General features: G+C 39.1%; 1 protein-coding gene across 4 annotated transcripts in view; it reads right to left on the bottom strand.

Annotated features, from left to right (window-relative positions):
* LOC145684084 (dynein regulatory complex protein 1) overlaps nt 1–24,283 on the bottom strand; it is a 110,936-nt gene that overhangs the window by 25,445 nt on the left and 61,208 nt on the right. For 2 of the 4 annotated variants that reach the window (XR_014131245.1, XM_081755963.1), the window contains exons 12-14: nt 15,713–15,802; nt 5,632–5,676; nt 916–1,030 (exon numbers count right to left, since the gene is read on the bottom strand). Coding sequence is in view for 3 of the 4 variants with exons in the window: in XM_081755963.1 (XP_081612089.1) it covers nt 916–1,030; nt 5,632–5,676; nt 15,713–15,802 (250 nt within the window). In the remaining variant the exon portion in view is untranslated. The remainder of the gene's footprint in view (nt 1–915; nt 1,031–5,631; nt 5,677–15,712; nt 15,803–24,283) is intronic. The other 2 variants (XM_081755964.1, XM_081755965.1) reach the window with 2 other exon arrangements.

Raw genomic sequence — 24,283 nt, 5'->3', positions numbered from 1 at the left:
TGGACAGAAGTCATTGGGATAGTTCTTCGAGAGCAGAATGGATAAGGGACCATTACAAAGTTCTTACCCTGTAAATAGCATTCTAATTACCCGAGAGACCATATTTTCTTCACCCAGCTGTCGAGAGACCTAATCGTAAATCGACCTTTACAACTTCATGTAGTCTGCCAAAATTCTTTCCACGATGCAATAAGAGAATCCCGTCAGGTTACAGATATCCTCAACGGTTTACCTTCTGTCCTCCAAGACCAGGACCTCAATAGGAGCAATGTTTTCTGAGATAGTTGCACGAAAAAAATTAAACTTACAGACCTTGGCAAATTTTCAGTTGACCCCCGTCCCTCCATAAATTCTCGCACTGACTTCCGCACAGTACAGTAAGCAAATCAGTACTCCCGAAACCTCCTTAAACTAGAGATGAATATCAATGCCTTTTTCACTATATATATATATATATATATATATATATATATATATATATATATTACAGTTACCTGACTTTGGCGCCAGCTATCTGTATTTAGCTACAACTTTGGTAGAGAATAGAAAGCTAGGGGAAAGGTTTCCTGAACTAAAATATTTACCGTTGCAGGATCACTTGTGCGAACTCCTAGCAGGTAGCTAGTAAGTTCGCTCAGTTGAAGTTTGCAACTTAAAAATACAATGACAATCTTTTACATGTATGTTTATCAAATTAACACAATTCTTGACACTCAAATTACTTAGTTTTGCGTTGCATTTGCTAACTAAAAGATAAAATGCTATTACAACAATTCATACTGATCTTCTTTGTGGCTAATTACTAAATGTACTCTCCTTTGATGTGAAACTCTCGGGTTCAATTTCTCAGGCGAGTGGCTTCAAAGTTAAACTAAGACATATAACACCATAAACAAAAGAGAAAAATATTCTTACCCGTACTTTTGTTGGTGAAACTTGCTGGCGAAAGTCTTCAGACCCTTAAGCACAAAAACTGAATCGATATACAAAGGATGATCGTGACAAAGTTGACGTGGCTGGAAAGAAGGCACTAAAAAAACAGAAAATAAAATGAACTAGTTCTAAATATGCTTTTCTAATAATGCAATTTAAGACTGTACAGGGTGAGTCAAAAGTCCCCTACCACAATTTATAAAATGAATGCATTGTTGACATTGAGAGTTAGTGGTCTACCACTGCCACACTTTGCACGTCGACGGTACGTGCTGTGGCCAATCGGCCTCTTTAATGTACCGGTACCACTAACATGAGCACCCGGCCCGTAGTTCCTCTATCTGGACTTTGTATCTTCGTGCACGATGTGCACTGTCAAGATTTGTCCCCATACCTTGACGTCTAAGCGTACAACCCCTATTCTCTAAGGGAGTGGGATACGTCCACTGCACACCAGAGCAGAAGCCCCACCTACCAGTTACCTACTTGTGCAGGTGGACTGTTAGCGAGCCAGTCCTCCCATACTCTGCAGGTGTGGCCCGAGCGTTTCAAGGCAAGCTGACCTCCTCCACACGCTCACCGTTACCCAGATTCCTGAGATTGGCTCCCGTGAGGTATCAAATCCCACGGTATGACAAATCCCGACAGAGACCAACCAAATTCGGGAGCCCCAGGCTTGCCTGAGGGAGCTTGTTCGATCCTGGCCCTGCTTACCTCTAACGTTCAACTGGCTACTGCCTTCGCGTGTAGAGGTACCATGCACACGTCGAGATACTCCCGTATCTCATTCCAGATCCTATGGTACGTGTTACCATTTGAGTTTGGTGTCAGAAGCTGACACTAGCCTCCCGGTACGATTATCCAAGCAATACGGGACTTCCTCTAATTACGGTAGAGGTACACCATACATTACCAGAGCCAATGACTGATGCAAATCGTCTGTTAAACAGACGTTGTCATTTGAGAGCCGTGTCTTCCTTAGCAGGCCCGTCCAAGCAATACGGGAACTTCCTCTATTTACGGTAGGTAGAGGTACACTGTACATTACCAGACCAAATGGTTGATGTAGACTGTCTCCCTTTAAAGACAATGGCCATTTGGGAGCGGCAGCTCCTTTGGTAGGGTCGTAAATACTGCACCCAGTTGGTGACAAGGTATATGAGTGTGCGTTAGGATACTAGGTACCCATCCCGGACCCAAGAGCACGCACGACACGCTCTTTGAGGGCAGTACCTACATCATCCTCCCGGTAGGGCATTGGATTCGCCCCCTGGTCACACCAACTACCTACTCTTTCATACGTGCTGGGGTATCACGTAGCCTTATCTCCCGGACCCAAGGGCACGGCTTAGTTGCCCATTTCGGAGGATAGCCGAAGCCTCACCCCCGCCGGTAGGGGCGGCAGTTAAAAACTACCGACCTCGCTGAGGACGTGACGAGGTCACACGTACTCTCCCGGATCCAATGGCACAAGCTAGTTGCCCATTTCGGAGGATAGCCAAAGCCTCACCTACGCCGGTAGGTTGTTATCCTGATACACACTGACAACTAATTAAAGTTGCTAGCTCTTACCACAGGATAAACAAGAATCATCCGTGTTCCCACGCAGCTCCTGTCACCTATCTCCCCCTGAGGGTTAACCAGTCCACCACAAGGCATGTGAACTGGCATAACACAGGGGGTTCCTCCCCTTTTCTCAGCATGGGCTAGAGACCGGCCATGGTGAGGTTGATGTGGAGACAGCCGGAATTGGTAATTGTAGGAACACGATAGGCTAAGGAGGAACCTTTATGGTGCACGTCTGAACAACTGCCACCTTGCTATCCGCCATTTTGAGACTCGCTCAAAAAGTTTAAATGGGAAGGGGATCATGTGAAACATGAAACAGGGCAAGAATTTTAAGAGAAAGCATATTTCACATAACTGTAATTATGAAGTTAAAATCAGAGATGAATAATGATGAAACTCAAATAACCTGTTACAAAATCTGTTCAAGGTGCTGCGCTATGCATGTCAGCAGACGTGTCTCCAAAGCTGTATGAACAAGGAGAAATGTCTCAGGTGTCACTTTACACACGTATCCGGTATCCGTTGCTCCAAATATTCCAGATCCCTAATCTTTTTCGACATATACCATTACCTTTAGGTGATCCCACAGCAAGTCCAATAGTGATGGTAAAAGTTTGGCTAATGGTAAAAGTCCATTTCGCGGAAAGACAACTAAAAACCATTGGTATAGAAAGTATAGGTGTAATAAGCTCAGTAAAATTTAAATATAAGACTTTTATCTTCAGGTTTCTAAAGGGATAAAATGGAACGAAAACTTTTTATCGCAAACCTTTAGAAGTTCTTTAAATAAAAGAACGAAACGCATTTATTATTATTATTATTATTATTATTGCTATTATTATTCAAATAAAAAAAATCAAAAAGCACGTTCTTGCTACTGCCTACATTCTACCCATCTAAGTAAAAATGTGTGAGAAAACTTATAAAGTATAAATGTAACCAAGAAAGTTCTATCGCTTTTTGTGGAGGTCTGTGTTCAATTGGCCCTCCCACCGTGAATTGAATGTGAATGGAGATAAGGCGAAGGTAAGTTGTTGATGTGGTTATATCCAATATACTACCTGGTTGTGGCAGTTCAGTTACACCCTGAACTTGCCTAAGGACAGAGTGAGCATGGGACCTCCAAAGAGCGTCGTAAGGGCGTGTATGCTGTACGAGTTCAAGCTGGGGTCAAACATAGCTGCAGCGGGGCGGAAGATATGCCAGGCCTTTGGTGAGAGTGTCTTGAATATGCGGACAGTGCAGCGGTGGTTTAACAAGTTTAAGGATGGTGACGAAACACTCGAAGACGCACCACGTGCCGGAAGACCAACACATGTACAAAATGAAGATCTTCAGACAGCAATTGAGGCGAAAAGTGGTCAGACATGTGAGGAACTGGGACTACAATGCAGTATGAGTGGAGAAACCATTCGGTAGTAACTTCATCAACTTGGGAAGAACTACAAGTCGGGTCGATGGATCCCACATGATGTGACTTCGGGCCAGAAGGCAACGCGAGCAGACACCTGTTTCTTTGCTGTCTCGTCTAAGGAAGGAGTCATTTCTGGACAGGGTGTATAATGTGATGAGAAGTGGTTATTGTACGAAGCTCCACGGCTCGTCATCATTGGTTAGAATCCCATGAACCGGTTCCAAAACAGCCGAAACCAGCACTGTACCAAAAGAAGGTCCTCCTGTGTATTTAGTGGACTGCTCGCGGCATCGTGAATCGGCAACTGCTATCAGCTGGTCAGAGCATCAATGCAACTTTGTACTGTCAGCAGTTCAGCCGTGTTCAAGAAAAAAACAAAACTCTGGAGTCAGCACTTCTAAATTGCAAAGCGTTCATCCTTTTACAGGATAACGCTAAGCCCTACGTGGCTAGGATGACCAGGGACACTATTCTACGCCTTGGATGGAAAACACTATTACATCCGCCATACTTCACGGACATTGCACTGTCCGATATCACCTGTTCCGATCGTTGGATAATCACCTTAGAGGACGAAAGTTCAAATCCTTAGTAGAGGTGTAAAATGCACTTGATAGCTTCTTCGCTTCATGGCCCACCAAGTTCTACCGCGATGGAATCCATAGCCTTCCAGAACTTTGGCAGAAGGTCGTCGATGCTGATGAGGATTATTTTTGATTTTCCAGGTACGTCTTAGGTGACATATCGATGTTCAAAGGTGGTGGACGAAAAAGCGAGAGAACTTTCTTGGTTACCTTTATAGCATGAGCGTAAAGAATGAGTATGTTACCATTAGAAAAAATAAACAACAATCTCCTTGTTAATAGCATATTTTGCTACATATACAGTATATAAATAAATAAAATATGTTTTCCAGCAAAATAAAAACTCAATTATTTTACATTTTAGCAACTAAATAGTTTTTTTTTTTATTTTCTCGAAAATTACACATGAGAATTTACCTTCAAGCATGCTATCTTATGCAACTTAATGTGACCTATCGACTGATACATGACTTGTGACTTCATACTTCTTGAGCCACAAGACCGTCGATCAAATTTTCAACATAGATGAGGTTCGGGCCGGAGGTAGTGACGGTGCAACTTAAGGGAGGGAGAGGAGAAGATATTTAAAAATGATCGAAAATGAACGATATTTATGTCGACCCACAGTTTTCAGGGTCGTTGGGATGAACAGTGACATTCCCGATGCAGTTTAAATCCAAAATCAGCCCTGCAATTTGTGGGAGAGGGAAGGGGATATATATATATATATAAAGATGATCGAAAATGACCGATATTAGCGCCGAATCCATAGCTTTCGGGGTCGCTGAGATGAACAGTGACACTTTCGACGCCATTTTATTTGAACCCAGCGAAGCGGATAATCAACACTAGTAAGGATATATTTAAGTATCAGTTTCACCTCAAAAAGTAACATGTTTCTCATACGTCATCAATTCTAAAGTTTACAAATATTTTTTTTCTACATCTTCTTGATAACTACGCATGAGTTATTACACTCAAGCATATTTATTTTGTTCAGCTGAATAAGATTTATCTATTGGAGAATTTTTTTTCGTAAAACGCTAATAGTATTACAAAATTAATTTGCTTAATCATTTAACTACAAAGACAATTACAAAATAGGAACTTTTTAAAAAAATATTAACTTACCACTGGTATTTCTTTCCTGCTTTTCCTTTTTCTTTTCCTCAGGTTCTGGAAAAATAAAGAAAAAAACTCTGATTAATTAGTTATTTATAACCGTAATTAACAAAGCAGAAAATACTTTGAGGTATTTCAAATATGAAAACCGAATAATCTCAATATGTAAGAAAAAAAAATCTTTCAGTGTTATATTCCACGATTATGCCGGCTATGTTAAAGGAGATAGTGATGATAAGAAATGAATGAAATGGTGGAATGAATAGAGTGGGAGGAAACGGGAGAACCCCGAGAAAATCCACGCATACGGCGTTTGTCCACCACAAAGTTCACTTGGCGTGAGCTGGAATCGAGCCAGGGGCCCCATGCACCACAGGTGAACGCTCTACTACTGAGCTACCGCGGCCCCCTAAGTTAAAACAAAAGTTTATACTTCTTGCTATATATATATCTTTACAGGAGCATGATGACTCAGTGGTAGAGCGCTCACCTCTGGCGCAAGGGGGAGGTCTCTGATTCAATCCCAGATCAGGTGAGTTTGAGGTGGACAACTAATTATCTACTTCTTTAGCATCAAGAGCATAACCGGAGAGTTAGACCACAAATTTCAACTCAAATATAACAAATGAAATGAAATGAAATCTTTCGAGTTTTACGTCCCACGGTTATGCCGGTTAGGCTAAAGGAGACGGTGATTATGAGAAATGAATGAAATGATGTAACGAAGAAAGTGGGAGGAAACGGGAGAACCCCGAGGAAACCCACGAACACGGTGTTTGTCCACCACAAAGTCCACACAGCGCGAGCTGGGATCGAACCAGGGACCCCATGCTCCGGAGATGAACGCTCTACCACTGAGCCATTGCGTCCCCTTTAAATTTAACAAGTTTTGCTTCATTATACAAAAAGTCAAGAAGAAATGTATTTTTACTTTATTAATTAATTAACTTTTAATAGCATATAATCCAGAAACACTATGTCAACATTTAACTTGGATGTAAATCATGCATAAACCACAGAGAAACAAGTAGAAATAATATAGGACGTTGATGATAATTTAAAAGTAGAAACAAGACACATGTATATCTTTCATTTATCTTATTGAGGTATAGATCCTATACAGGTATCTATACAGCTGTAATAGGTGTTCGTCCTGGAATATTTCTTCCTGACAAGTAGAATACAAACTCCAGGAGTATCACAATGGATATAAACTATACACGATGGTTGTTTTGGAGTTTAGCGTCCCTTTCAGCACCGAGGGTATACGAGGCCTGGATCAACAATTCAAGGTGAACTTCAACCCATCGTAATGCATTCAAAACGTTGAAGGCTGTGAAGACTATGATGCCATTGGGAAACACGAGTTCCGGTGCACTAAAGGCACACGCACTAGCCTCTGGACAGCAAGGAGGGATAATAATAATAATAATAATAATAATAATAATAATAATAATAATAATAATAATAATAATAATAATAATAATAATAATAATAATAATAATATAGTTGTAGTAGTAGTACTAGTAGTAGTCAGAATTGTGTGATTTTCTTGTATTACCTTATAAAGCTTTTGCAATACAAGTATGCCTGTAATGTAACATTTAGACTTGCCGTATATCTTTTCGTTTATATGAAAAATACAAAAAATTACGTATATATTTGGTCTAGGAAATAATTCGTGCGGTTGGTACGCACACATTGAAGCTGTAGTACAAACACAAAATACATAAATACCTTAAGAAAAATATTGTCCATCGCTAGCCACCACTTTCGCCCATCTGTCAGGCAATGTACGGATTCCGTGGCGAAAGAAGTCCTCATCCTTGGAAGCGATCCAGTCAGAGACCCATGTTTCGATATCTTCTGAAGAAGTAAACCGCTGTCCAATCAAATCGTTGTTCATGCAATCGAACAAGTAGTAGTCCGAAGGAGCAACGTCTGGTGAATACGGCGGGTGGGGTAAAACTTCCCATCCGACATTTTCTAAATAGGTTTTGACCGGTTTTGCGACATGTGGGCGAGCGTTATCATGTTGAACAATAAGTTTATCATGTCTGTTCTCCCATTCTGGTCGTGTTCTGGCCAGAGCTTGCTTCAAACGCATTAATTGTCGTCGATAACGTTCTCCATTCATAGTTTCACCCGGTTGCAGCAGCTCATAGTACACCACACCTTTCATATCCCACCATATGCACAGCATAACCTTTGCACAGTGAATATCTCGTTTTGGTTGTGATGGACCTGGTTCACCTGGTTTCACCCAGGCCTTTTTTCGTTTAGGGTTCTCGTAATGGATCCACTTCTCATCACCCGTAATAATTCGATGCAGAAACCCCTTTCTGCTCTGTCGTTGAAGCAGCAATTCGCAAATGGTTTTTCGTCTTTCAACGTCTCTGTCTTTCAATTCATGTGGAACCCAATGTGACATCTTTTGAATCATTCCCATGGCTTTCAAGCGTTTGGAGACTGTTGTTTGATCAACGCCTAATGCTGCTGCAAGTTGTTCCTGCGTTTGACACGAATCCTGCTCGAGCAATGCTGTCAATTCTTCGTCTTGAAATTTTTTTGGCTGTCCAGCTCGCTCTTGGTCTGCCAAGTCGAAATCACCACTTCTAAACCGTGCAAACCACTTCTGACACGTTCGCTCAGCTAAAGCATGATCACCATACACTTCCACCAAAATACGATGACTTTCAGTCGCACTTTTCTGCATGTTAAAGTAATGCAGCAGGACACCCCACAAAAACACTTTATCAGGCACAAATTGCACCATCTTCACTTAACTACAAACTGGTGTTGTTGACGCTTTAATCCACTGCCCTATACTACGAACGATACGCGATGACAGGGGTTTGCAACACATGTGTGGATACACGGAACTGTGGGACGCTCCGTTCGTTGCGCCATCTCTTGTCCACCCGCACGAATTAATTCCTAGACCAAATATGTTATAATTAAAAATGTTAAACTGAAGTATATCTCAATCCTCTAAGAGATTCTTTTCCATTATTATCTTTTGTAGAAAAACATTCCATTTTCCACTTCTAAGTTTCATTTTCAGCCAAGAAACTAAGTTTAAAACCTAACCCCGTTACGCAAATATAATTCTGAAGCTTAACATTAAGCCTAAACTCATTATTAAACATGTACTTTCGTATGTTGTGCAGACACGCTTTATAATTTAACGTGCTTCACGCTCGATACTTACAAGGGAACCTTCCGAAAATGATAGTTGCAGTGAAAGATGTGGCCTATGCCAATTGAAAGAGCTGTAACAGAGATGAGCATTCCCAAAAAATTAGCTGCCCATAGCAATAGGCTCAAGAAATATAAGGGGTGGAAGTTCGGGAAACAGCAAGGTTGGACAAGGGGGAAAAGTGCAAATTCCGCAAAAAAGGGGGCACGGCAAAATACATGGTGACAAGTGATGTATAGAAAGAGAATTGCCACAATAGCGAAAAAATGAAGGCCACCAGTGGGGTTAACAATGTTGCCAACTGCAATGAAAAGTACATGTTTTGCAAAGAGCACTATATGAAGTGAGTGCAATATTCAATGTCAACCTGTCTTATAGAACATAAGATATGGCGTGTATAATCCGTTGTACAATCTAACAAAAGAAAATAGAAAAAACAGAAGTACGAAAAATACGGAAAAGACGAAGTTGGCCATAATGCGCCACATTTGATCACGAGCTGTGCATATTAGAATGAACAAAACAAGAAGCACCGACTATGCAGGAAACTGACGTACCTAGAGTCGAAAAGAAAAACGAGTTCCAAAGTTGGCAACACTTGCCATGAGCATCCAAACAATTCTAATATAGTTAGGCCACTCGCTTCACAAAAAAAAAAAAAAAAAAAAAAAAAAAAAAAAAAAAAAACCGTACCCTTGACATGAGTACATTCCTGTGCAGTTGGATTTGCAACATCTCTTTTCGATTCGCAGCAATTTGAGATCACAATATTCGATGCCATGTTAAGACACAACATATATTTGTGGCGGCCATTTTGAAACCATGCTTCATATAGCAAATGTTTCCCATAGGTGTTGTTGCACATTCCATGATCTATCGAGAGAGGTACCACTCGGTTCCTGTTGCCATTTGAAAGTTTGCAGTTGGCTCCTGGTGCCCTATGATGGGGATCCTGGGGCACTGCTTCTCACAGACTTTTATCACCACTTGACATTGGTACATTCCTGCACAACTGGATCCGTCACATTTTTGTTCGTTTCGCAAATCTCTCAGATCACAAAGTTTGGTGGGACACCCTGTATATTCCTACATACGACCCAACCATGACATAATGTTCACTACTTCTATTATCGGTTGTTGGCTCAACCCAACCATTTCATGTTCCCCGACTTGACATTGCCTCAAACACTCTAGCATTGATGCATTCCGAGTGATGCCTGTTGCCGGAATTTTCTTTTTGTGAAGCGAGTGGCCTAACTATATTAGAATTGTTTGGATGTTCATGGCAAGTGTTGCCAACTTTGGAACTCGTTTTTCTTTTCGACTCTAGGTACGTCGGTTTCCTGCATAGTCGGTGCTTCTTGTTTTGTTCATTCTAATATGCACAGCTCGTGATCAAATATGCCGCATTATGGCCAACTTCGTCTTTTCCGTATTTTTCGTACTTCGTTTTTTTTCTATTTTCTTTTGTTAGATTGTACAACGGATTATACACGCCATATCTTATGTTCTACAAGACAGGTTGACATTGAATATTGCACTCACTTCATATAGTGCTCTTTGCAAAACATGTACTTTTCATTGCAGTTGGCAACACTGTTAACCCCACTGGTGGCCTTCATTTTTTCGCTATTGTGGCAAGTCTCTTTCTATACATCACTTGTCACCATTGTATTTTGCCGTGCCCCTTTTTTTTTTGCGGAATTTGCACTTTTCCCCCTTGTCCAACCTTGCTGTTTCCCGAACTTCCACCACTTATATTTCTTGAGCCTATTGCTATGGGCAGCTAATTTTTTGGGAATGAACATCTCTGTTACAGCTCTTTCAATTGGCATAGGTCACATCTTTCACTGCAACTATCATTTTCGGAAGGTTCCCTTGTTAGTAACTCATTGGCAGGTGATCAAACTATCTTACAGGTGTTTCATGCCTCGCTCGAAAAACTCTTAACAGCTCAAACAGACGAAACAGCTCAAATCCGGTGGTGTCTGTTTTAGATAAACTAGTTCCTACGAACGCGTGTTTCCAGGTCAATATAGACTAAAAGTCAGACAGTACAACGTGAACCTTAAGAAAACGTGTAATCAGTGCAAACATTAAGTTTTTCGCAATGTTAAATAAATATACATGTATGTACATTTATATATAGGAATATGTATGTAAGAATAATACAACTATCGTCGATATTTGTGAATTAGACTAATAATATGCAAATACGTTGACAGTACTTACTAAATGAATTTTCCGCACTATTTGTGATGATTTTTAATCATCAAATCTTATAAAATGGTATTTTAATTGTTACGAGATACCGTTACAAGTTACTCAATACTGGTAACTGTATCTTGTCATTTTATCTCTAAAAACGAAAGAAGTCCTACCTGAGTATTCAACGTCTAGGCCAAACTACTTAAGCTAAAAAGTTGAAATGTGGGCAGTAAGTAAGATTTGTGACGTAAGATACCACTAAGGAAGGATTTCTGGGAATTCAACACGGAAAGGCAGGGAGGAAGATGGAGGTTGCAATTATTATATAAAGATGTTCGTATTTCCAAATTTCTTGAGACTAGAGAGACCAAATTAAGTATTTAGACTTTTCATTCAAAATCACTGAACACATGTTTCATATATATATATATATATTGTTGACCTAGAATGGATGAAACAGGGGTACGGGGTCGCAATTATTATATTAAGTTGCTTCAGTTTACACTTTCCATTTAAAATAATTAAAAATATGTTTTAGCATTTTTTTTTCAATATTTGACTAACAAATGAAGAAAAAGGGGTGGGAGTTGCAATTATATTAAGATGTATCCCTTAAGCATATCTCGGAATCCCTAACGCTTAGAAGGACGGCAAAGTGACTCAATTGTAGAATGCTAACCTATCGTGCGTGGGGTCCCTGGTTCGATTCTCGATCAAGTAAATTTGCGGTGGACAACATCGTGACCGTGAGTTTTCTCGAGGTATTCCTGCTTCCTTCCACTTTCTCATTCCGCCAATTCTTCCATCATCATTCAGTTGCCTTAATCATTTGTTTCCCTTAGCCTAAAGGGCATAATCGTAGGACGTTAAACTGACATTTCATTTAATTTTCCTTTCGCTCAGAAGCATAAAATTATGTATTTAGACTTTTAATTTAAAATCATTAAATATGTGTTTCGGCGGGTTTGTTTAATTTTAAATAGAAGGGGGGAAGGTGGGAAAGAAAAGGGATCGGGGTTGCAATTAATATATTAAAATGCCATATCTCAACATCTCTTAAATTAAGAGAATGACATTTAGTATTTTCACGTTCCATTCAAAAGAAAGATGTATTTCTGCATTTCTTTATACTAGTTGTCCCCTACAAGCCTTCGGCTTGCCGTACGCTATATGTTGAAATTGTCCTTGATTAAAGTTCTAATTGTTTATTTTTATTTTTATTTTTTTAAAGTTTGCTCACCTATTATCTTGTGGTAACATAAATACGCGTATTACTATTCAAATCTAAATATAGTTATGGCCATTGTCTTCATATCATATAATTAATTTCAAATAATTAAATTAAAACAGTTAAATTAACATTTAAATCGTCAGAATATATTATTGGAGAAATACACAAATATTAATGATCGAATCTAAATACGATTACGACCAGGGGTGGACTGGCTTTATAAAAAGGGCGCGGTCACATACTCTGGGAGGGCACCGTCTATCCGAGGCTTTCGCTTGTATCGAATACCCCCTCCTATTAAAAGGAAGTGCCGGGGGGCTTCCCCCGGAAAATTACTACACAAAAAACAACAAAAGATTAAGTAGCTATTGCAGTTAATCACGATATGATTATACAAATTCAATATTTTCATAAACAAACAAAGATACTTTGAGTACTAAATATATTAAGCCTATATAAATCTGCACACTTTAACTGAGACTACAAAAGTCACACCAGTTGTTTAAATTCTTCGGCTACATTTGTTAACAGCCTAATTATTACTGAAGATTTGAGTTAAGTTTGGGGCTTATGCTATTTTTAATACTTCTGGCCTTTTAAAGCTGTGTTCATCTTAACATTAACTTATTTTTCATCTATTTTTAAAACCGCTGATAAAAAGTAAACATGAAACATTTACTACAAATTAATAAAAGTAAATTTAGAATTATATACCTACCTAACGAAAAAAGAAATTCAAAAACAAAACTGGAAAATGAAAGTAAAGTCACTGCTTTATGCTTGAAGGAGCCTTCGCATCTCCCTGGTTTTCTCATACATTTTGTCAGTAATAAGATTGTTGTCTATTTTGGTCAGAATGTCTCTTTCTGAGTTCATCAAGAACAATGATTCCAGATGTTCATCTGTAAGTCTTGAACGGAGTCTTGTTTTTATGTATCTGAGCTTTGAAAATGCTCGCTCACAGGACACTTGTGTTGCCGGTAATGTAAGGAGATACTTATAAACTTTGAATAAATCTGTGTAGAGTCTTGAGTACATATTGTACTGCAGAATCACATCGAAGGTGCACTTAAAGCAAGAATTGCACTTCACTCCATCACATTTTATAGACCTTAAATCCATAATATCGTCAGTCGGCCCCAAATATTCCTCCTCATCCTCCATGAAATCTTCAGAAAACTTGTCCTCTTCAATCAAATCTTCAATCGTACGAACCTCAACAGCTTCTTGATTCTTTTCTTGGTTTTCATAAGGGGATTTTGAAAATTCTTCCCACATTGATGAAAACGAAAGAAGCTCTTCTTTAGGTTTTCCCTCTTCACAATCAGGAATTAATTCAGTGATTCTTTTCAGTGACAACGAAGCCAGACTTAAACTCTTGAACTTCTTAGGATCAAAACCCTCTAAATTTAAGTATAAGCTTTGATTTTCAGCAAATCGTTCCTGCATGCTGTTAGAAATTTGGTCTAGAACACAGTTGAAAACGATTACTTAAAATCTGTATTTACTGTCTTCAATTACTTCATCAGAAGCTGATTCCCCTGCCATTTCCTTTCTTTTTTTACATCTTACCCCAGGCAATTCTGTTTCTATAATAACTTGCTCTAGACTAGGAACATCTGAAATGAGTCCTTCAATACTATTTGACATTTCTGTTGCAAAGTGTTCTGCTGCTTTGTAGACTTTGTCAAACTGGTCCCTAGCTTCTTTCAACTTATTTTGAGTTGAGGACATCAGGCGCCATGCTTGGACATAGTCTAAGTTTTTTGTTTGCAAGTAGTCTAATAAAGGTGTGGTATGCTGAAAAATCAATAAAAACATCATAGCCACAATGATAGTCTTAAAGGAGCACAACTTTTGAATGAGAGACATTGCATCATGTCTGACCTTGGAATTGAATTTTTGCGAGTTGCCAATCACACTTAAAGCTGCTACGAGTTCCACATATACTGGTTTTGATTTTCTTGGTCTGGCATCCTTTGAGTCGGGTGCTCAGTAATGAAAGTGTCCAAATATTTTTACAGCAGCGTTGCTTTTACTTCTCCATCGAGTTATCCCAATAGCCTTAAGACGGACGCCTGGGTTTTGTTCCAATCCACCTCAAGTCGTTTCTGGGATTCTTTCAAAAATATCTGAATTTCTTGAAGAAGCCCAAAGAAAGATATATAAACACCCAAACTCGGCCAGAGGGCAAGGCCGTAGGCCGAGTAAAGACTGGATCTGGGGCGGGATAAAATGATCCAAAATGACCGATATTAGAGTCAAATCTATAAATTTCAGGGTCCCTAAGATCATTATAATGACATTCCCAAAGCCAAAAACAGAAAGAGCGAGGCCGTAGGCCGAGCAAATACTGGGATTTGGGGCGGAGCGTGGGGTTGGTAAGGGTGATATGTAAAAATCGTCCAAAATGACCGATATTAGAGTCAAATCTATATATTTAGGGGTAAATCTAATATCATTAATAGCATTCCCACACCGAAAACAGAAAGAGCGAGGCCGCAGGCCGAGCAAATAGCGGGGTCTGGGGTGGAGCCCTAGCTGGCCAAAGGCTAGCGAATTTATAAAATAATTATGTATATAGCTTTGTTGTTTTTTTTTTTTTTTAATGTGTTCAGAGAGGAAACTGTGCGCCTTCCCGAGGCTAAGACGGGTCTTAGCCCCTCCCGAGGAGGGTGCAAAGGCACTGATGTAAGGAGGGCGCAGCGGCCATCGGGCCGGTACTTGATTATGGCCAGTCCGCCCCTGATTACGACCCTTGCCCTATTTTGAAGAAATTAAATTGAAATTTGTGTTTTCTAAATTGCAATTAAATGGTCACAACAGTTTTAAATCTGCAATTGTCACAATAATTTTAAATCGGCAATTAAATTGTCACAATGGTTTTAAATCTGCGATTAAATTGTTACAATAGTTTTAAATCTGCAATTAAATTGTCTCAAAATTTTTAAATCTGCAATTAAATCGTCATAATAGTTTTAAATATGCAATTAAATTTCACAATAGTTTTAAATCTGTTATTAAATTGTCACAATAGTTTTAAATCTGTAATTAAACCGTCACAATAGTTTTAAATCTGCAAACTGCTTGCACGATAGCGCCAGTTGTTGTCGTCAGACATGCACCGCATGTAGTGACACCTATTAGCACGACTGTTAATTAATAGGAATTAGCACTACTCACAGACTGGAATGTTTTCCTTTTATAACAAGGATTTGACATAGAACGAAAGGGAAGGGTGGTGGTAAGTTGAGCTAGCTTCGCACATTAATCGCTCAGCCCGGAAGAAGTTTACAGACATTGCGTGAAGTGTACCACGTAATCCACACACATGTGGGTACAAATGTAGTATTCATTAAACCTTATTCTAACCGCACAAAGAAAAAGCACTTTTGCTCGTACTTAATATTATTACACTTAGTTCTACACTTTTTTAGCAATCAAATACATACCGTCAGTAGGCATTACATGAGGAGCATCGCCATGACAAGACTCTTTTCCACACCTTTCAAATACTGGACTGTATCTGTAACTTTCAACGCCTGAAATGCCATGTATGATTTTTCTCTTGAAAAGCACTGCCATGTATTTGCTCTTTAAAGCTATTACTAACTTACTACAATTGTCGTTAATTACTAACAACAGGAGCGTATATTAGGTTATCAATTATAGTTGGTTCCCACGTTCTAATAATGAGAAGAGGCCAGAAAGTTCTTATCCTCACCATGATAAACATGAATTAGGGATTTGGAATTTGAATCACGGGAGTTCGTTCTCTACATATTTACCTTGTGTTGCCTTAGTTTTCTAATATCTATGGATCAGTCATTTTATATAGCGGAGCTTACGGTGAACCAGGTTTCCATCTCATTAATTTTTTCATCATCATCCGCAAAACGCCCATCCGCAAATACCTCTTCGTATTCCGGAAGAAGAAGTAATCGGACTGCGCAAGATTGGGTGAATATGGTGGATGGGGAAAAGCTTCGCAGCCACATTGGCACATAGAGTGAGTGACTGTGATACTCTTCCGGTACATTGCACGATAGAAGCAACACACTTTCCAAGAGTAAGCCTCGTCTCTTTGCTTTGATAGTATTGCGTTACTTCTGCAGCAGGATTCTGTAATATTTTCCTGTGATTATAGAACCTTACTTGTAAGTAGTCAGTTTCGATCACACCTTTATGGTACCGACACAAGAACAAATAAGTGCTCCTTGCTGACTAAATGCTGCACTTTATCCTTTTGAGGCTGGGAAATATGGAGGTATGTGTCCATGTTTTACTAATTTCTTTGGTTTCATGGTCAAATAGATACACTAAGCATTCATCCGTAGTCTCTAATCTATTTATAGAACATCTTTGTCCTTGTGATGCAGGTTCAAAATCTTCTGTGTACACATGTTGCTGTTTATGAAAAGGTGTCAGCAATTGGGGAACCCACTTTGCTGCCTCTTTATTCATGTTCAGAATGTCAGGTAATATGAAGCTCTAGCTACTCAACTTTTCACACCACGTTTCGATCTGCAGCCGTTAAACGATGACCTTTCTTGGGTTATGTACGGACTTGTGTGAGCATATTTGAATTTTCTATTCCAGCCTTTCACTATATCGTAAGATGAGCATTCCTCACCAGACACGGATGTCGTCTCTTCATGTATCACTTGTTCTATTTTTTCTCGAAGATGGAGGAACCTAATCACAATTCAATATTCAATTTTCTCCAATACCTTGGCGCCGTCTAGTTTTCTGGCTGTAACATTAATTCAACAGAATGTGTAAAGACACAAATTAGCCCCCATGTGACATGCTAACTTGTCACTGTGTAAAATTTTACATTACTAACACATCTCTATCATGGTGAGGTTATGAACTTTCTGATCTTTCCTCGTATATGGAAACAGAAATGAATACGTAATCCAAATGCTTTATTCTTAAGTTTTTTTTTTTTTTTTTTTTTTTCGTAGTGCCCCATACATTCCAATGGTTTCAACTTTGGTTCTGCACTATATACAGTCTGCACTTCTGATGAGCATCATGTTGATCAAAAAAGTATGTTTTGTATGTTGATTTAAAATGAATATTTTAATAAATAAATATATATATATATATTTTAAATCAACATAGAAAACATACTTTTTTGATCAAGATGATGATCATCAGAAGAAGTCAGATGAGAAAAACAGGAAGAATACAAGCATTTCATTTGAAATGTACATATGGTTAATGTTAACTACACACATAGAAGTTGTTTCTACAAACACACAGTTATCAAAATAAAGGAGACGCATGAAAAAAATGTCACTACTTGCTTAATACGGCATAGAACCAGCCATGCATGCAGAACAGCTCTGATTCGTAGTGGATGGTGGCATGTAAGTCATGAAGTTTCAGAGAAATGTACCATTCCTCAATTAGTGCAGCATTCAGTTCCGTCCGCTAGGACGGAAGAGGCTATCTACTTTGGCGTCTGAACTCTGGAACTGTCCACAGGTGTTCAGTAATAAAATTGAGACCTGAGGATTGAGCGGGCTACGGAAGATGTTCTCGTTCATCTCAATATTCAGGAAACCATATCTCAACAGCTCCAGCAGTGTAAATTGAGCAATGGCATCTTAGAAAATTGCGTCCTTGGCGGGGAACAACATCTGGACTATAGTATGCATGTGGTTACCTAAAATTTCCACATAATCATTAACAGTAATGCGTCCTAGAAGAGTAATCATAGTACTCATATAATACCAGAAAACTGGAGGCCACAGCATTACACAGCCGCTGTCACGTTACACGGTAAGGAAGACATAGTTCGGATTGCATGTTTCTTTCTGCGCCCACCATATATAAACACGCCCGTTATTGGAAATAGGGTGAAAGAAAACTCATCGAACGATATTACGCATTTCCAAATTATCGGCGGTTCACACTGTATGTTCCGTGTGCCATTTTCTTTGTGTTAACTCGTTGTTGATGCTTATCGGGTGCTTGGAAACTACAACTCGACGCGGACTTCCACGTTATGTAACTCGTATCTGACTGTGAAAGTCGCAATAGACTGTTCCGAGTGCTGATTGAGTTGCACAGTCACCTTTAGCGCATTTGCTCTACGGTCCTTGGCGACAATCTTCAATGCTCGGTGATCCCAGTCATTGTGGCTTCTCTTGCTTCCGCCGATGTTGTTTTACAATGATCTCTGTAGGCCGTCATCACCTTAGATACTGTTCTTCGTGACATTCTTAACACACACGATGATCACCTTAAACACACTTGCGCAAACAAACCGTTCACCCACATTTGGTTTCTCTGAAACTCGCGCAAGTTTCTCTCATTTTGTATCACACTCCTACATACGTCACCGTTTTACACTGGACGAACTACGGACGATTACCTAACATCTACTAAGAATTCCTGTGTAGAGCTGCGTGGGGAGTCGGGTTCAATTCCCAGTAGGTGCTTCTGTGGTTTGGATCCACGTCTCATATAGTCTCGGTGCTGAACGGGAATCTAAATTCAAAAGCAACTAACAGACAAGGGCTAGGCATTGAACACGCATCTCCAGTATTGCTACTTCACATATTTTACGTATTGTAAACAAGTGTTTCCATTATTTTGATAACCATTTCTATATGCTGACAAGGGTTAACTAATTCCTTTACGACTTAAGAAATTACGGAAGTCCATTACTGGATTTTATCTTTTGCCAATTCATTTACATTACCTAGTTTCCTAAAATCCTATATTTTATCCTTTTTAGACTATATTAAACTTCTTTTATAAGGGCTTCCAAATTAAAACTCTATGCACCCCTATACGCATTTCTCATATAGGTCACGTCTTCTACCTAGGCATCTTGATTTAATTATCTACAATATATGTACATGCAGATGACTACTTATTGTGGAATGCGTGTAATCTCTATTCGTATCTCTCTGATCCATATACTGTACCTTCCCCAATACTACTCCCCTCCCCCTGAAAACGTATCTGCATAATTTTTTGCGAATCAGTACCCAATTTCTTCATCCAAACACAACTTTTACTACAACGAGCAATATATACGTTGGTTCAAAGGTGTGGAAACACCCTAGTAAGTTATAAACGCTGCAAAATATAACCGAAGTAACAATGTAGATGGGGAATATGGATGGAGGGAAACGTTTGAGGACACATCACAATGATGTCCAACATCTTAAAGACCACCATCTTGAATTTTACGCAATTGTCTTAAAATGGAAACCATAGCATATTAGATGTCATCTTAATAGTAAATTTCGTAGAAACTGAATGGTACTGTTAGTTTTGTTCTAACAACAACCATTACGAAATTATTTTTTTATTTGTTTGTATCATTGCAGGTGACTCCCTAGTGAAGATGGCCTTGACGCATGCAAAGCGTATAAGCGCATTGAAATCATGCTGTTCTCTGGAGCACGAAGCACCAAGATGATTCGTAGAGGATTTTAACCACAGTCAATCGAAAAGGACTCCCATCAGTGTAGTACTGTCTTCAAAGTGCTTACGAAATTCCAAGAAACCGGAAGATCGACCTAACTGGTAGACCACGCACGGCGACACACGATGCAACAACTGTTGCAGTGTTAGCATCATTTAGTAAAAGTTACAAGAGAAACATGAGTAGTGCAGCCCGTGAAAGTGGTGTTAGTCGCAACTCAATCATGCCTATTATGTCAGTAAATAAATTGTACCCTTATAAGCTGCAACTTCACCAACACATTACAGAAGATGATAAAGATGGTCGTCTGAAATTTACTCAATGGGCCATAACTGACACGACAAAACCGCACATTTCCCTCTGAGGTATTCCTTACTGATGAATCGAACTTTTATGTGTCGAGTGGTTAACAAACAGAGCGTGAGGTACTGGTCGGACAGTAATCCGCATTGGTTTGACACATTCGCAGATGTTTCCGGCAAGGTGATGTGTAGTGTGTCGGACTCGCCTTGTAGCTCTATTCATCATCATGGAGTCCTAACAGTGATGGGTTATCGGTGCATGTTAGCAGACGACATCTTACCATCACTGCTGTCGAAGGATCAGTCATTATCTAAATTTTTCCAGCTCAATGGCGCCCCACCCCATTACGATGCCTGAGTCCGTGAGTACCTCAACCAGCAGTTATCTAATGCGTGAATTGGTCGGTGAGATAATGTGGAACGGTCCCTCGTTCCCATGACCTGACGCCATTGGACTATTACCTGTGGGGCCATGTGAAGTTCGATGTGTATGCGGCGAAAATAAGGGATGTTCAACACCTCAATGAAGGAATTGTGGACGCATGTTCCGGCATTACAGCTGAAACTTTGCGCAAGGTTTTATGTGACTGGGAACTCAAAATGCATCTAACAATCGACCTGAATGGGGACAACAAAGGAACAGCTATAACTTCGTAATGGTTAATGCTAGAGGGAAAATGACAGTGCCATTGAATTTCTACGAAGATTTGTTATTAAAATCACATACCCCATACTATTGTTTTCATTCAAGATAATTGCGTAAAATTCAAGATGGTGGACGTCATTGTCACGTATCCTATAACATTTTCTCCCTTCGCTATTCCTAATTTACATTATTATTTCGGTTATATTTTGCAAGAAGTATTTTTATATACTTGACTTTTTCTTGCAGCGGATGAATAATGGTGCCAGCACTTTGAACCGAGCTCTCAATCCGCCAGTATGCAGTAGAAGCACAAATCATCGCCACGCCTCAAGAAAGTTCAACTCCCAGGTGTCATCTGGCAAATTTATAGCTACCAGAAGAGTCCATCAAGTCATATGCTACTGTTGACTATGCCATATGCCATATAAGCTACGTTGACTTGTCTTCGGGAGGATATCAAATCCACACGACCTGCGATCCTAACGTCAGATGTTATCCGTTTACACGAAAACCTTCGTTCTCATGTTTCCGGACTATGTGCAGGACTTGTTCATGATTCAAATCAGTGATGCTGCTTTACCCATCGTAGAGCCCGGACCTTTCACCCAGCGATTTTCACGTGTTCGGTTCACTGAAAAAGGCACTAAAGGCTCATCGATACTGCGGTTCAGTATGCAGTTAGTGAGTGGTTCGCCCTGAAACCAACTGATTTCTACCTGAACGGAAAACGTTGGCTACTGGTACAATTAGACAAGTGTCTCAATGTCTACGAGGATTCCTTATTCTGCGCTTCCACCCCAGTGATTTTTTTCTTTCTTTTGGAGATAAAATAGAATATTCCACAATTTAAATGTATCCACCAGCTTCACAATATCGTTATTAATCACTAGACTGGGAAAATTGTAATTCTGAAATTAATACAAATGCCGAATGTATAAAGGATAGTAAAAATCTAGGAACGTCTTTGTGACTTTTAAGCTAATATATATATATATAAAAGCTGCAAGTTTTTACGATAGTGTATCGATCGAAATAACACATCAGATTATTACATATTTCAAATCTAAATGTTAAACAAAACCTTGTAATATCAAATTTATTGTTTATTGTTACACATTTAGGACGCTGCAAAATAGCACATTTTGGAATAATAAGGCAAGTTTGGAATAATTCTATAATAGTAATAACGCATGTGAAACGGATGGGGCAAAGGACACTTAAAGTAATTTAATGTCGAATACTATGATCATCGAAAAAGGAAAAGTGTGTATGTAGTATTTATTGATCTAGAAAAAGCTTTTGACTGCGTGAATTTGGAATTGTTGTTGGAAGTTCTAAAGAAAGCTGGATTGGAATGGAAAGATCGAAGACTCATAAGAAACTTGCATATGAACCAACACGTAAGTGTTAGAATAGGGGAGGAAATGACAGAAGAGAGTGCAATTGGAAGGCAAGTTCGGTAGGGATGCTGTCTCTCGCCAACATTATTTAGTACCTATCTAAAAGAGATCGTGAAAAATAACTTACATAAAAAAGACGGCATTTCGGTGGGAGGTAGAATGCTTGGTATACGCTTTGCAGATGATATGGCGCTTGTTGCGGAATCGAAAAAAAAAATCAATAAGATGTTAGAAAACGTGAGGGAGGACTGCGAAGAATATGGAATGAAAATAAATGTTAGAAAGACAAAAGCTATGGTAACTGGGAAGAAGCGGTCGGTGTCAACTATAGAAGTAGTGGGGGAGAAAATACAATAGGAGACTAGTTTTCGATATCTGAGTAGTATTATTAGTGATGATATGAAGTGCGAAGGTGAAATGAAAGCGAGGATAGGAATGGCGAAAGAAGCTTTTCGAAGAAATAAAAGACTATTTATGGGATCTTGGCAAAAGAGTTGATAAAAAGACTTATAAAATGTTTTGTGTGGAATATTGTACGTATGTGGCAGAAACATGGACATTACGCAAAAGTGATCAAAAGGGACTGGGAGCTTTCGAAATGCTCAAAGACAAAGTTTTTTTTTTTTTTTTTGGGGGGGGGGGATCTCGAAATACGATATCAAAGTTGCAATTGTTTATCGTCAAAACAAACACATTGCCCTCTTAGGCTTACTATCTACTGAGACATTTTTTTTCTTTTCTGTCAGTAAGATGTCACCTACGGAGAAATAGTTGAATTAACTCGTGCCTTGCAACCACTAAAAAAATTCATCATCGCCAGGACTAATACAACCCTTAGTAAAGGATACGTTTTCATGACATCTCCATGGATGTCACTGGTATTTTGCTAGGAGTATTTTATGGTATTCACATGGATATTACTGGAACGCAAGGGATTATTAACCATCTTAGTGACTAGATGCGATATCTATCTAAGCAGTTTTTCGAAATAAAGCCTTTTGAAAAGGTTAAATTTTCAATTCTTGAAACTTTGGTACTTTATTTTTCTCCTTCGAAATAACGTCATATTATGATCATAGTATTCGAAACAACGGTATTTTAGTTGTGGACTGCTCCGTTCATCTCATAATATGTATATACTGTTGTGTATATTTTTACAACAGTATGGATGTTTGATATTATATAGTTTGTAAAAAAAAAAAAAAAAAAAAAAAAAAAAAAAAAAAAAAAAAAAAACTGCATCACTTGCTAAAAGTATGGCAGGACATCTAAAGAATAACAGTAGTTATTTTCAGCAGTGATATGCATTCATAAATTTTCATAAAAACAAATCTCGTCTGTTTCTATTACAAAGTCTTTTGTTTTGTTGTTGTTTGTTTCCCCTTTTGTCAGCAGGTGTCTCTGTTGGTGGCTAGTGTCGTTGAAAAACTGAATATGCAGCTCGGGTGGAGATTGATAAAGTAACGCACGTTGTTCTTATCGCGTGATTGTTTGCTTGATTGGTGCTGCAGTGTTTGCTTTTATAGTGTTCTGAAGTTTCTAAACACAAGCAGTGTACTTAATGTGAATAGATTGTTAATGATTTGGAGTTAGGTTTTAAAGTAAGCCATTCAACAGTTGTGTCTAGACTGAAGTCTTTTGGATTTGACAAGAAAAAGCCGCGAAAAAAAAAAAACGACTGACAAAGAAACATAAGGATGCAAGGAACATTTTTGTGCAAAGGTACGGGGAATGGACAAAGGAAGACTGGGATCGTGTGATTTTTTCAGACGGAAAGAAGTATAATATTGTTGGAAACGATGCTGGAGTGAAGCTTTAGATGCGTTGGGGAGAGGAGTTAAATGGTAATTGTATATCTGAGACACAGAAGTTCTCGGCAAGCGTTATGTTGTGGGGTTGCTTCACATCGAGAGGAATTGGAAAAATTGATATGTGTAATGGTTCAGTTCACAGCGAAAAATACATACAAATTCTTGATCATAAATTAATTCCAACAGCTGGGAATTATTTTACAGAGGCAATGCCTCCTGGTGGCCTCCTAATTCACCAGATTTAAATCCTGTCGAAAACCCGTGGCATCTTATGAATAGGAAACTGTGAGAAAGGTGTTTTGAAAACAGAAACCAGCTAATGGCAGCAATTGTGCATACTAGATACCATGATTTGGACATGCCGCAATTTTGTTCACAGCATGTCCAGAAGAACTGAGGCTGTCAGGAAGGCTA

This window comes from Thermobia domestica, chromosome 4, assembly GCF_964235325.1.
Source record: "Thermobia domestica chromosome 4, izTheDome1.hap1.1, whole genome shotgun sequence".
Classification (NCBI taxonomy): Eukaryota; Metazoa; Arthropoda; class Insecta; order Zygentoma; family Lepismatidae; genus Thermobia; species Thermobia domestica.
This window is presented reverse-complemented; position numbering and strand designations above follow the sequence as displayed.